At 42.7% G+C, this 14,937-nt stretch overlaps 1 protein-coding gene and 1 pseudogene across 1 annotated transcript in view; one reads left to right on the forward strand and one right to left on the reverse strand.

The window, feature by feature from the left end:
• Window positions 1-14,937, reverse strand: part of LOC110198340 (uncharacterized) — a 174,901-nt gene that overhangs the window by 61,892 nt on the left and 98,072 nt on the right. Inside the window, 6 exon segments of the mRNA XM_078151725.1 lie at window positions 1,253-1,463; window positions 3,781-3,897; window positions 4,019-4,168; window positions 6,198-6,329; window positions 8,854-9,204; window positions 11,364-11,720. Of these exon segments, the coding sequence (XP_078007851.1) occupies window positions 1,253-1,463; window positions 3,781-3,897; window positions 4,019-4,168; window positions 6,198-6,329; window positions 8,854-9,204; window positions 11,364-11,720 (1,318 nt within the window).
• LOC110198341 (small ribosomal subunit protein uS8 pseudogene) lies at window positions 2,791-3,232 on the forward strand (annotated as a pseudogene).

Here is a 14,937-nt window from a genome sequence, read left to right on the forward strand (position 1 = left end):
AGCGGTCATTTTTCCCCTTGAGGGCAAGAACCACGTCTTATTTACCTCTTCATTTTTTTTTCATTTTTAAACCCTAACATAGTGCCTCATACACAAGAGGTGCTTAATAAATGTTCTTAGTTCATCTTCCAGTTTTTGCTCTGTATAGACTAGTCAGGATTTTCAAACCAGAGCAATGGTTTAAGTTACCACTGCATAGACTGCAAGCTGATCTAACTTCATTCCCCCAATCATGTAATACTTATGTGATACCTGTAATTATTCGAATGAACCACAAGCTCTCCATTATCTGTAGCAACAAAGGGTATAAGGAACATGTCTTGTATGAGATGGAAGGCTAAATTAAACCACATGATCATCAACCCAGAGTGAAAAGGGACCTTAGAGTCATCTAGTCCAATGAAACGGGATAAGGGAGCTGAAGCCTGGGAAGATTCGGACTTGCTCATGATTGTATAGCTAGGAACTATTAGAGGCAGAATTTGAACCCAGGTATTCCTGTCTCCAGATTCAACAGTCTAACCACTATGTCATGCCACCTCTCTGAGAAGAAGTAATCCAAAACTTTATTTCAGTCATCTGCTGACACCTACTTTCCCCATCAAAAATTTCCTCAGATTTGCTTTCATAGGGTCTTTTCCCCACACTAGTCACATCCATCCCCAGATGCCCAAGAGGCAGGCGGGGAAGAGAGAAGAGGAAGAGGAACCAGGATAATGTACACACCAGACAAACAGCCTCTAAGACTTGGCTACAATTCAGTCCCTTTTAGTAAAGTCCCTCTTTCATCTTCCACAAGTTTACCAGTCCCCTTGGGGCAACTAGGTGGTACAGTGTGTAGAGACAGGGTCTGAAGTCAGGAAGACCTGAGTTCAAATCCTGCCTCAGATACTTACTAGCTGTATGTCCCTGGGCAAGTCACTTAAGTTCTCTCATCCTCAATTTCCCCCTCTCTAAAATGGGGATAAATAATAGCACTTCGCAGGGTTGTGAAGATCAAAGGAGAAGAAAGATGCAAAGTACATGCAAATAGTGCTAGCTATTAAAAACAGAAGTCCCTAGCATCCCTACAACCTAGAGATTACTGGCTGAGGTCGACTACTTTAAATGCACTGTAACCCTGACTCCAACAGATACTTGCTGCCGGCTTGATTGGACCAGAGAGGCAAAGGCAGACAGTGGGCTGCCTTCTGACATGGGGACCCAGTCCTCGCCCCAGGAAGGAGATAGAAGACCAGTGTACCTTACTTACCTTGTGCCTGTAGCACTACAGTGAGGCCAACCACCTCTGGGTAGCCAGTCCCTTGCCTCAGAGCCCTGCTGTTATGTCTACTCCAGCAGGAGAATGCCATTCGCCGTCTGGTATAAGAACAGCTCATGGTATAGTTGAGAGACGTCTGCCCCACCAGAATGTTCACAGAGCTGTCAATGTTGGAACTGGTCCCTTGAAGGTACATTCTAACCTGAAATAATGCAAAGGGAGGTAGGTGTTGAGCCACCATCCTCACCTCCTCACTTGTCATCCTCTAAGAACGACAACAAAAAATACCCCAACAATCCAAACCTATCACCTCCTGAACTCCCACAGGATAAGCTCACTTTGGCTCCTGTGATGCTTTGGGCTTCATGGATCTTCCATACATTATTCAGGGATCTGATCCAGCTAGAAACATTTCATTTTTTTCTACCAGATTATTACATAAGGATTGGTGTCACATGTAAAATACTCATTTTGTCAAACAAAAAAAAATGAAAACCGAGTCAAACGATCTTAGAATCTGTGGGCTTAACTGTGCCTTCAGAGGTCATCTCATCCACCTCTCCCTCTTTGGACAATATGGTACCTAGTCCATTACAGGACGAAAATTGCTCAAATGGGGTCATGAAGAGTGGGACACAAGTCTACAATAAAAATCTGAAAGGCCTGAAAGGATGCAGGGAAGCAAGGGGAGAAAAGCCCACTAACCATCTTGCTTCCACTTTCTCATTGGCTGGGGGATTCAACCCACCATTAGTGGGAGATCAGGGCCAACAGCTATGCTTACCCTCTGTGGTACCAGGATACTACAGGGATTCAAGCAATGCTCATTTCTCCTGGGTGAATGGGTGAACAAGGCTTTCATGAATTAAGATAGAAGCATTTCATGGGGCTATGGAAAAGGACCCTGAGGTCTGGTGTACCTGAAGTGATTCTGGGAGTCCACACCGCAACAACACAGGCCAGTTGTGCCAGAGGGTACCAGACCAGGAATGTCTGACTGCGGTGCTCTGGCTTTGGCCTCCAAAGATGATGATGCCTGAGCCGTATTGGGCCCTGCCACTCAAGTTCTTGACTGCTTGGTGGTCCAGAGAGACCTGGGTGTATAGGATTTAAGTCAGAGAAGAGCTCTTTTTCTATGACTTCTATCTATAGTTGTCAACAGTATGGTAGGAGCCAAGTGGAGTCCTATAGTATCTCAGAGCTGGAGTGAAAGATTGGGCTAGAGAAAGAGTTCTCAACCTGGGGTATGTAATCTTGGTTTTGTTTGTTTGTTTGAGATAATTGGAATTAAATGACTTGCCCAGGGTCACACAGCCAGTAAGTGTCTGAGGCCAGATTTGAACTCAGCTCCTCCTGACTTCAAGAGCCAATGCTCTATCCACTGTGCCACCTAGCTGCCCTTTGTTTTTTTTAACATGTATTTTGATGACTGTATTTAAATATAATTGGTTTCCTTTGCAATCATGTGTCTTTTATGCATTTAAAAACATTATTCAGCTCTCTTTCCGCCATCTTGCAGCACTGCCACCATGGTGTGAATGAATGTCCTGGCAGATGCTCTCAAAAGCATCAACAATGCAGAAAAGCGAGGAAAACACCAGGTTCTCATTAGGCCATGCTCTAAAGTAATTGTCCGGTTCTTAACTGTGATGATGAAGCATGGTTACATTGGTGAATTTGAGATCATTGATGATCACAGAGCAGGAAAAATTGTTGTGAACCTCACGGGCAGATTAAACAAGTGTGGTGTAATCAGCCCCAGATTTGATGTCCAATTGAAAGATCTGGAAAAGTGGCAAAATAATCTGTTGCCATCCCTTCAGTTTGGGTTCATTGTGCTTACAACCTCAGCTGGCATCATGGACCATGAGGAAGCAAGACGAAAACACACAGGAGGAAAAATCCTGGGATTCTTTTTCTAAGGGTGTAAAACATACATACAAATAAAAATGCTCCAATGGAAAAAAAAAACATTATTCAGAAAAGGAATCCATAGGCTTCACCAGACCTCCAACAAGGTCCATGGCACAAAAAAAGTTTAAAACTCTTGGTTGAAATCAAAGAACACAGAATGTTAGAGCCAGAATGAATATTTGAGGTCCTCCAGTCCAACCCTCTCCTATATAGATGAGGAAACTGAAAGCAAAGAGGTCTAAATCACAGCTCTAGTCTTAGAAATTATCTAGTCCAACCCCACCCTCCTCACTTTATAAACTAAGAAACCGAGTCCCCGAGAGGGGAGTCACAGGGTCAGTAAAGGCAGGATTCAAACCCAGGCCCTCTGATTTAAAAACCAGGTTATTTTTGTTTTTCCCTTCTACAACTTCCTTCAGGAAGTTACTTACCCAAGGTCAAAGGACTAGTTAATGGAAGAACTGAGACTACAAGATGGGTCTTCTGGCTATTCGCTGAATGGACCTTCAATTCAACCAAGTTGCCTCCCTAAAGGTATTTCAAACTAACTTTGTCTTTTGGGGAGATTAGAGAGAGCCCTGAGGAATGGGGGAGGGGTAACCTACCTGCAAGTCTATCTTGTCTTCCACCCCCAATGCCTGCAATGTTGGGACATTGTGTCGGATTTTGTAGTTGAGGGAAATATAGTCTGATTGTTGAGTGAAGCTGAGCTCTTCAGAAATCTGTTGGCCGTTAACAAAGGGTACAAAAGATCAGCTAAAATGGCAGTGTTCACAGGACTCCTCCCTCAGTGCTGTGCTAGACAGTGCCCAGAGGGTCCCTTCCTAGACCTTTCCCTCTCACCTGCTTGCTGTCCATGCCAAACCGGATGGTACGCCTGTAACTATTGTTACTTCTCACTGTGGTCACATCCACTAGGGTCTGAGCTGGGATGCCAAAGTGGAGAGCCTCAGGGAGGTTGTGGGTAAACAGCATGTCTAGTTCTTGGTGTGTCTGGGTCAAGTGAAAAAGAAATGGGAGCCACATATGCCAAAATATTCATTGCAGCACTTTTTCTGGTAGCAAAGAATGGAAATAAAGTAAATGCTCATGGATTGGTGAAAAGGCTAAACGAATTGTGGTGAATTAATGCAGTGGAGTTTTACTGTGATGTGAGAAATGATGGGGATGACGAATTCAGAGAAGCATGGGAAGACATATGAACCGATGCAGAGTAAAATAAACAGAACCAGGTAACCAATATACACAATACCTACAGCAATGTAAAGAGAAACAACAACAAAAAAATTAAACTGAACGCTGTGTAATTGTAATGGCCAAGATTAGCCCTAGAAAAGAGTGGAGAAAATGTCCCACATAAACCATGGATGTGTAATATTGTATAAACTATCAGAAATAGTTTAGTTGTCTTCGTTAAAACATTTTTTTCTCCTTTTTAATGTTTGTTAAAGGGATGATGATTCACTGCATAGGGAAGAGGTGTGAAAGAGGTTCAGGAATGAAGATGACATAAAAAAAAAACCCCAAAAGCTATCAATAAAAATAAGATTTTAAAAAGGCAGATGAAAAGAAAAAGAGAATGAGTACTAGGGGGAAAGTCACAGTTTCTTGCTGAGGATATTCCTTGGATTCTCTATTTCCACTGCTCAGGAAATTAGGGCCTTAAATAGTGGGATCATAACTTTAGAACTAGAGAGGGTTGTAAAGCTCATCTTGTCAAACCCCTTCATTTTTCAGATGAGGAAACTGAGACCCAGAAAGGTAAAGGGACTTAACCAGGGTCTCATATGTAATAAGGCTTTGCTTTGAGCATCTCCAGATCCCCTAATATGGAGGCACCCACTTGGGAGATACCAGGGATTTGCTTCTGGGAAGAGACATTCTGCATTCCCCTACCACATGGATAGAACCAGCCTTTTTCCATTGGCTACATAGCCAGAACGGCCTTTAAATCTACCAGATTGAGACAATCTGACTTTATTTCTTTCTGGTGGCATCCAGTAGGAGATAAAGGTCCTGTTCACCCTCAGAACAGGTACCAAGAACTGACCCGGGTGAGGGCCCTTTGGGGCCTTCTGGATCTGAGAAAGGGAGTTGGGGCTCTGTCTCTTGAGGTTGTCCTTTTCGGAGTCTCTGGACCCAGACTCAGCCCCAGTGACTTTGGAGATTGGATTGCAGGCCAGATGTTGTAGCCAGCCTAGCAGGAAAGCCCTGAGAAGCCAAGGTGACCATGACTTGAGCCCAAAGAGGAGCTCTGGACTTGGAAAGTGGCAGGACTAGGCAGTGTGGGAACTGAGGGAAAATGTGAAGCTAATCCTCCCCCCTCCTCCCCAGAGACTGAGGTGGCTTAAGGAGGAATTTCCATGTGTGTATGTGGTGGGGGAAGAGGGGTTTTAATGTTTGTGCTTGCTATATATAGCAAATATTCCTTTGTAAAAGTTAATTTGACTAGTAAATGGTTTAATTGAACTGGGGTGAAGAAGACTCCCTAAAATTGAGGGAAAGGATGGAGTTAATTGCAGGAACACTAGACAACCCCCCAAAATGGGTACTGGATAACCCTGGAGGAGGTGAAATGTAACAGGTATGGCCTTCAGGCAGTGGGGGAACAGAGGAGTCACTAGTTCACATAGGTAGTAAATTGGCAGAGAAAACATTCAAACCCAGGTTCTCTGACGACAAATGTAGGACTCTTCCCACTGCCCCACACTGCCTCATCCTCAGAGCAGAAGGAAGTCCTTAATGCCTTACCTCTTGGGGTTCTTCTTTTATGTGAAGAGCCCTGGCCTTCTCCAATTTTAAAACTTTCATCTTTCATCTTCTTCTAGGTAACATGAACAAGTAGTCATGTAGAACATTTAGCACAATGCCTGGCACACAGTAGGTGCTTAACAAATGTTTATTGATTTTTTTTTTTTACTGTCACAGATTCTCCCCAGACTCTAGCTCTGCCAGAATAAAGTTAGCTACTCAGGGTGCCTTTCAAACCCAATATCCAGTACTTAGCTCATGACCCACTCACCTCAGTGGCCTTCAGGATGAGAAGGCCTCGCAGGGTGCTGTCATCTACAGTGACCAACACCTGGGCATCCAGATCCATACTGTTCACTACCACATAGCCTGAGCCATCAATCCGACCCGGGGCCCCAAGAGCCTGGAGAGGGTTAAAAAAAAGCCACCAGGTCATAGGATCACAGTGTTTAGAGTGAAGAATTAGAAGGGACTTTAGAGGCCTTCTACCATTATTATTATCATCATCATCATCATCATCATCATCATCATCATCATCATCATCATTAGTGCCAGAGTCTGTGAAGTTTACAAAGTGCTTTACAAATGTAGCAGCCACTCACAGGCCCAAACCCAGTATTGGCTAGCATGAAAGCTTTGACCTGCTTTATTTTTCTCACCTGGGTTAGTTCACCCCTCCTTAGGCAACCTGGTGGCATGTATTCATAAGGGCCATATTGGTGCCATACAATTGATTTTAGCCCTACTGCATCTCAGAACTCCAGAGCTCAAGCAATCCACCACCCTCAGCCTCCCTAGCAGTAGGGCCCATAGGCAGGGCTGATTTTCTCAGCTTATGTTCATTATTACTTGGGCCTAATCATTATCAACATTACAAAGCATTCATTAAGCACTTAATGGTCCTTCTAGCTATGCCTGGTACTGCATAATGACTGATTTCCCATTAGACCTACACTGGTTTCTCTTAGGTTCTGGCCATGTGAGTCAATGTTTATTTCTGCAGTCTGTTCAAAGTCTTCATCTCTCCTATTCTTAAAACATACACACACATACACACACACACACACACACACACACACACACACAACTATATCCCTATCATCTCCTCTAGCTATCATCCTATATCTCCCCACCCTTTTTCAGCTAAACTCCTTGAACATGTCATCTACACACTTCATGTCCTCTAATCCTCTTGTAAATTTTGCAGTCTGGTCTCCAGCCTCATCATTCAATTGAAACTACTCTCTCCAAAGCTACCAGTCATCTCTTAAATGTCAAAACTAATGGTGTTTTCTCCATCCTCACATTTCTTGACCTCTCTACAGTCTTAGACACTGGCGACTACCTGCCCTTCCTAAGTATTCTGAGTTTTTGTGAAATCATCCTCTTGGTTCCCCATCTGACCTGGTCTGACCATTTTTTCTTGGTCTCTAGCCGGATCTTTACCCATGTTATGCCCATTATCCCAAAGCTCTGTCCTTCTCCCCCTCCTTTTTTTCTCTACACCACCCTCTTATGGTGATCTTTCAAGGGTTCAATTATTATCTCTACACAGCTTATTCTCAAAGCATCACCAACAGCCTATACGACATTTCAACTAGATGTCCCATAGGTATCTCAAACTCAACATGTCCAAAAGAAAACTCATTCTCTTTCTCTTTCTTCTGAACATTCCTATTACTGTCAAGGGTAATACCATCCTCCCAGTCACCCAGGTTAGAAACTTCAGTGTTATTCTTGGTTTCTCACTCTCACTCACCCCACATATCCAATGAATTGCCAAATCTTGCTGCCATAGCATTTCTTGTATACATCTCCTTCTCTGCACTCACATAGCCACCAATCCAAGTTTAGGCCTCCTTCATCACCTTTTATTGGACTACCTCAGTAAGACTCCTAATTAGAAGTCTCTGTCTCACGTCTCTGTCTCTTCCAACTCGTCCTCCACACAACTCCCAAAATAATTTCCCTAAAGTGTAGATATAACCATGTCAACCCCATACTTCTACATACAAACTTGATAAATTCTAGTAATAATAATAATAATAATAAATGTTTGTTTGTCCTTCATTTTCAAAGAGGACCAAAACGCTGCCTCATTTAAATCCAATTCAAGCATGAGTCAATAATAATAAATAACATTTCTAGATTACCCTATTACGTGCCAGGCATTGTGCAAAGCACTTTACAAATATTAAGTCATCTGATCCTGGTGGTATGTAGGTGCCCTTTTTATGATCCTCACTTTACAGGTGAGGAAACTGAGGCAAACTGAAGTTAAGTGACTCAGGAAGATTTGAATTCAGGTCTTCCTGACTCCAGGCCCAATGCTCTACTCAGCATGCCAGCTACAGTATGTCTCTATTACTTCTAGGACCAAATACAAAGCCCTTTATTTGGCATTTAAAGCTTCTCACAATCTGGACCCTTCCTATCTATCTTTTGTTTTCTTAGAAACCACTTCCCTTCATGACTCTATGGTCTATCCAAACTAACATCCTTGCTATTTCTCACTACCAATGCTCTGGCTCCCAACTCCCTGCCTGAAAGACACTTCTTTTTCATGCCTACCTCTTAGAATCCCTGGCTTCCTTCAAGACAGAACTCAAATGCCACTTTCTGCCCTTCCTGGTCCCCCCAGGTCCTAGTGCCTTCCTCTCTAAGATTGCTTTGTATCTACTATACTCTGGAGGCATATGTAGCTTGCATAAATTGATTTATGTGCACTTTGTCTCCCCCATTAGAATATAAGCCCCTTGAGGGCAGGGGCTGTTTTCAGTTTTTCCTTGAATTCCCAGCCCTTAGCAGACTGCCTGACAGACAGATTATAAGCACTTTGGTAACTCATCACTTTTCCTGCCCAGTCTCACAGAGGTTGGGGAGCACAAGGTCCCACCCGCTTGGGATACCTCTCCCTCCAGAAGTACCTGCAGCACTTTGCAGGAATTCTCCACCAGGCCTCTCCACTGGAACTTTTTCTCCAGCTGCAGATCCCCATTGGCTTGGATTTCACAGGTTCCTGATCTCAGCTTCAGGTCCAGCTGGAACTTAGTCTGTTTTCCAGCTTGAAAAGATAACTTGGTCTCCTCTGGAATGGCCCAGAGTGCTGGTAAGGTGTGTCTGAATATGGCCCGGATGGTGAGATGTGGTTGACATGCTCCCCTGAGTTCCAAGAAGGCTGCCTGGCCACCGGCCAGTAGGGTGCAGAGCAGCTTTACCTGACAGCCGGCAACCTGAGCTGATCCATTGAGGTGCATCAGGGTGGGGATTCCAAGGTCCTACCACCAATCAGACAAAATACCCCGATCAGCTCCACACCAAGGATTTCTTACTGCCCCTCCAGCATTGTTCCTCTTGGCTAATCCCGTTCTATGACTAGACTAAACACTTTAATCACAGATGTCTTGGCATAGGAGAAAGCATGATGGATTGGAGGGGAAAAATAATTAATGTGCTCATAAATGCTAAAGAGTTGCTAAGCAGGGTGTGGGAGTATGGGAAGCAGGCAAGAAAGTGAAGCCATTAGATTGATGAGGGTCAGAAGATAGACTGGCAGAAAGTTAGACTAGGCTAACTAGATGAAAGGCAAATTGCAGCCCAAGTGTCCAGATGTCTAGAAGAAGGATTAAGGAGTGAGGGGAGGAATGAGTTAGTGAACGCTTAGAGAGGGAAAGACATAAATAATCCCCTCACTTTGTAGAAGCACTTTGAGGTTTACAAAGTGCTTTTTGAACAATAACCCTGCCAGGTTGGTAGTGATAATATCATTAGCCCATTTTATAGATGAGGAAATTGAGGTTTGGGGAAGTTAACTCTGATTTGCCAAAGCAACTAAGTGTTAACAGTTATGATTTAAACTGAGGTCATCAGACTTCAAATTCATCTTTTTTGCCACCATACCACATTGCCTGAGGAGAAGGGTTATGTCACCAAGGCTGGAGCTCTAAAAAAGGATTCCCTTCTCCTCCTCCTCCTCCTCCTTCTCCTTCTTTTCCTCTTCTTCCTGTTCCTTTTTTCTCCCCCTTCTTCCTCCTCCCAACTCCCCAAGTATAATGGAAATAGAAGCAAAATCAGATTGCCTCAGTCTGGCATTTTTTCCCAGGATGCCACTTAGAGAATCTTAATCTTCCCTCCCTTCCTTACCCACTGCCCTGCAGGGACTTAGAGGGGGTGTCCATTTTTACGGCTTCACAAACAAATCTCACATCCAAATGCATGAATCCAAAGCGACCCTAAAAGGACCTGAATCCCCATTTGCAGTGTGACATGGTGGAAAACTCGCTGAGCTTCGGAATTAAGAGGCCTGGGTTTAAATCCTTGCTCTGATATTAATTATTTTTATTTGGGGTTTTGTTTTTGTTTTTTAGGCAGTTGGGGTTAAGTGACTTGCCCAGGGTCACACAGCTAGTAAGTGTCAAGTGTTTGGTCTGAGGCCAGATTTGAACTCAGGTACTCCTGACTTCAGGGCCGTTGCTCTGTCCACTGCGCCACCTAGCTGCCCCCTCTGATATTAATTATTAAAGAATATTGAAGTCTTAGCCCTTCTCAGCAATGCAAAGATCTAAGACAACTCCAAAGGTCTCATGATGGAAAATGCTATCCACATCCAAAGAAAGAATTATGGAGTTTGAATGCAGGTCAAAGCATACTATTTGCTCTTTTTTTTCTTCCGTTTCATTTTGTTTTCTCTTTCTCATGGTTCCTCCTATTGGTTCTGATTCTTATAACATCACTAATGTGAAAATATGTTTAATAGGAATGTATATGTATAGCCTATATCATATTGCGTACCATCTTGGAGAGGGAGGGGGAGAAAAATTTAAAACTCAAAAGCTTAAGGAAGTGATTGTTGATAAATCAAAATAAATTAATAAAAAAGAAAGAATATTGAACTCTCAGCTGTATGGCTAAAGCCAGTCAGCCAGTATTTATGAAGCACCTTTCTTCTTTCTTTTTTTGTTGGATAATAACGTTTTCTTGATATGTGACTATAAGGCAAGATTTACAGCTATAGATAACTTCTCAGAATCATCCAGAATCCCACTGGAAAGGTACATAAACTCTTAAGCTTTTCTTGCTAGTTGGGATTATTGTCTGGAATATTGTCTGTACCAGTCAATAAGTGTCTTAGCAACTGTCTGGTTAATTAATAAACTTGTATTTCTAATAGATCAGGGATCCTAAAACCCAGTATGGAGTGACTCAGTTCATTTACCTCGCCACTCTTTATGTGACCCCGGCCAGGCTCCTTAACCTACCTGAGCCTCAGTTTCCTCATTTATAAATTGGATTGTTTGAAGGAGAGCACTCTGAACTTCCAATGTATTACACAAGTGTAAGTTAAAACTATCTAGCATTTCCCACCGTTAGCATGACAATGACCACAGGATACTGTTCTCTGGGACTTTTCTTTCCCTTCCACCTCGTCCAGACCTACCTGCAGTAGCTCACAATCCGACTCTGTCTCCAGTACCCACTGGGTTCTGTTCCTGGGCTGGAGCTCCATTCTGCCCTGAAGCCGACACTGCCCAACTTGGAGAGTCAAGGAGCTTTGTGAGGCAGGGCCCAACCCTGCCTGCAGGTGGATGGCACTGCTGGGGGGCAGCCCCAGGCGGCTCAGAGGCCTGAAAGAGTGGTGCAGGCTTCCTTGCACCAAGGGTTTTTGTCTACAAGAAGTTGCTAAGTGCACCTGGGCATCTCCTTCATCACTCTGGAGGGCCATGGTGAGGTCACCATTACAGGGCCCAACCCTGAGGGAGCCCCTGGTGGCCAGGCTCTGTGGAAAGCCTGCTTTCTGCAATCACGGAAGAAAAAAAAAGAGAAGTTTTATAGAGCATGTGCTATACTTGATGGATCAGAGAGGCTGTAGAATGACCAGAAGAACCCCCGCATCCTTAGGCAAATGGAGGAGGGAGGGAAAATTAGGGGAATTCTCAAGTCTGGTATACATTGGCTAAAAGGCATTCCCTCAAAGATAATAGGTCCTTTCTGGCACACGATTTCACACTGTGAATTAGTTCCCTTGCATTGGGGCCTCTCTAGCCTACCCAGCGTAATCCCTGGCAGAGGTATGCTGGAGACAGCTAGTATGGTCTTAGGAGAGGCTCCCCCCCCCCCAGTTACATTTTCAGTGTGAGCATTTACACCTCAGAAATTAGCAAATGCTACAGATCAGGACTTGATTTATTATTTTGTTGATTGTCTAGACTTCAGAAAGTGATGGAGAAAATGTTAATCATTCAGATTAAACTTCAAAGCATGTCATGGTTTTCAGAGAGACAATTATTAAACATTTACCAGCATACCCCTGACTTCAGGGATTACTTTAGGTCAGGTTACTCTTCCCAATGCATGGCTTAGATCACATCTCTCCTTTATTCAGAAATCTTTAGTAGTGCCCTCTCTCTCTGCCTAGTGCCCGAGAAATAAAGTCCAACTCTCTTATCCTGGCATTGAAGGCTCTTCCCAAACAGGCCCCAGCCAATTTACCTAATCTCAGTACTCTCCCTCATGTCCTCCATGCTCCAGCTAAACTAGATGACTACTTGCCTTCTAAACATAATCTGCATTTTCTCACTTCTGTGTTTTTACCCATGCTGTTTTCTATACCTGGAATTCATTACCTCAAATCCCAGCCATCCTTCAACAGTTAAAATGCACCCTCCATGAAGCCTTCCTTGATTCTCCTCTCTTCCTGGCTGCTACCACCATCACCATCAAGGGACCCCTTCCTCCTCTAAACTCTCATATATTTAAGTCTTCCCTCTCCTAAGCACTTGCCAAATTCTTTTGATGTTCCACTTATTTACATACCTATCTTATTCCTTTTGCTAGACTGTAAGAACAGGACTCTGTCTTATACATCTTTGTATCTTCTTCATGGAGGTATCATATAGAGTAGATACATAAATATTTGCAATCAGTTGATGAACAAACTAATTCACTTAACAATTCAATCAGGTTAATTTTCAGAATGATTAGGGCATAATTCATTCTTTTGTTCTTCTGAATGTCTTCTCATGCCGACTTCCAAATGACACTGTAAACTTCCAGAAGGCAAGAAAATAGTCTAGGCAATTGACTGCCTTGCCCAAACTGTGATAGCAATGGCAGTGACGCACTAGTAATAGCTCCTCTTCAATCCTCTTGTTGAGAATGGGATCATTGAGAACAAAGTAAAAGAATAAATATGGCTGGACAGTAAGAGGGGAAAGGACTGGCAGAAATAGTTACAGTAGAGTTATGCTATATGTGATGGCTTAAAGTACTAATAAATAATAAATATTAATATTATAATAAATATAATATAAAATATAATAAATAATAAAATAATTAGTATTAATAATTAATAATAATTCTGGATTTGTCAACACTCAGGTAAACTGGAGAAAAGATCGAATAGCTTTCTACCCTGTCTTCTCCATCTCTGCCAAATCTTATTCACCCTTCAAAGTTCAGAAACATGCCCTGGTCACTTCATACATACCACATTCCCTTATCTGAAATTCATCCATTCACTCATTTAACTAATACCACCAAGCAGCTACTACATGCTGGTCCATGCTAGGTGCTATAGAGAGTCCAAGGATATACTCCACAAGGCCTAGCATAGTTCTGGGGCATAGCAGGTATCCAACAAGTGTAAGTTGAATTAAAAGCCAAAGAGAGGAATAAGAAATGTTAAGGGGTCAGGTAATGTAGAATGCACCTGAAAAATTGAGACTGGACTATACCTCTAATATAGGGCAATGGTTCCCCAAAGAAAGCGTCCAGTTGGTCTGAGTGGTGTTGCTTTCTGTCCTGACATCTCCGTCTGCCATCATAGAACATGGGCCTGTAGTCAATTCAAGCCGTGCCCTTGGTGCATCCCCTCCTGTAGTTGACACTCTGATGAGGTTCTCTCTGGCAATTCCCAGTTGCTTGAGTAGAGGCCATGAATGTTGAAGCTGAGCTTCCAAGTGGTTGTGGAGACCACAGAAGGTGTGGAAGTGGATGTGGGTAAAGGCTTCACCAGAAGAGACGTGTCCAATGAGGCTGGACTTGCAGCCATGTGCCAGAAGGGAACCATTCAGGGACATCACTGCTGGACTCTGCAACCAAAGAAGACTGAGGATGTTAGGGAAATAGTGATCTCAGGCAACCCTCCACAGCCAACCCATCCTCTCCTATGGATGAATATGTCATATCTCCTATAGCCTAAGGACTTTCTTTTTAATAGAGTAGTGTGCAAACTTTAAAGTGGAGAGTTTGACATTTATTCTTGGCAAAAAAAAATTCCAGAACATCTTATCAAAGAGATGCTTTGTTTACATTTAGAAAGGGAAGCAATGTTCACGAAAGCCTGTATAGCTTCATCAAGAAAGTCATGTCTATTCTTTTCTTGACAACATAACCAGCCTGGTAGAAGATGAGAATGCTATAAATTTATATATTTATATCTTAGCAAAGCATTTAGTGAAGTCTCTCATGCTATCTTTGTGGACAAAGTCAAGAGAAGCAGACTGGATGTCAGGGCAGTTAAGTATATTCAGGATTAGTTGAATGTCTGGATCAAAAGAATAGCCATGAATGGTCCAGTGCCAACTGAGAGAAATAAGTGAAATGTAGAGCTATAAATATAGACAATTATGTTTCAGGGAGAGATCTCTGGGACTTATTCACTACATATACTATGTATTACACACACATTCACACACATATACATATATAGTGAAACGAGCAGAACTAGAACAATTTATACTACTACATTGTAAAGACATGTATATATATAAACACACATATACATATACATACATGTATATATTGTTTGTGAAGAGAGAGAGAAAGAGGGAGAGAGGGAAAGGGAAAGGAAGGAGAGATTGAAAGAAAACAAATATATATATATATATATATTATATATGTATGTATATATACACATATATATGTATGTATCAGAGATATCTCCTTGGTTCTAGGCTAGTCAACAATTTTATCAATAGTTTAGATAAAGGCTTAGATGGACAGCTGACAAG

This window comes from Phascolarctos cinereus, unplaced genomic scaffold (genome assembly GCF_003287225.1).
Source record: "Phascolarctos cinereus isolate Bilbo 61053 unplaced genomic scaffold, phaCin_HiC Scaffold_4;HRSCAF=312, whole genome shotgun sequence".
NCBI classification, from domain to species: domain Eukaryota; kingdom Metazoa; phylum Chordata; class Mammalia; order Diprotodontia; family Phascolarctidae; genus Phascolarctos; species Phascolarctos cinereus.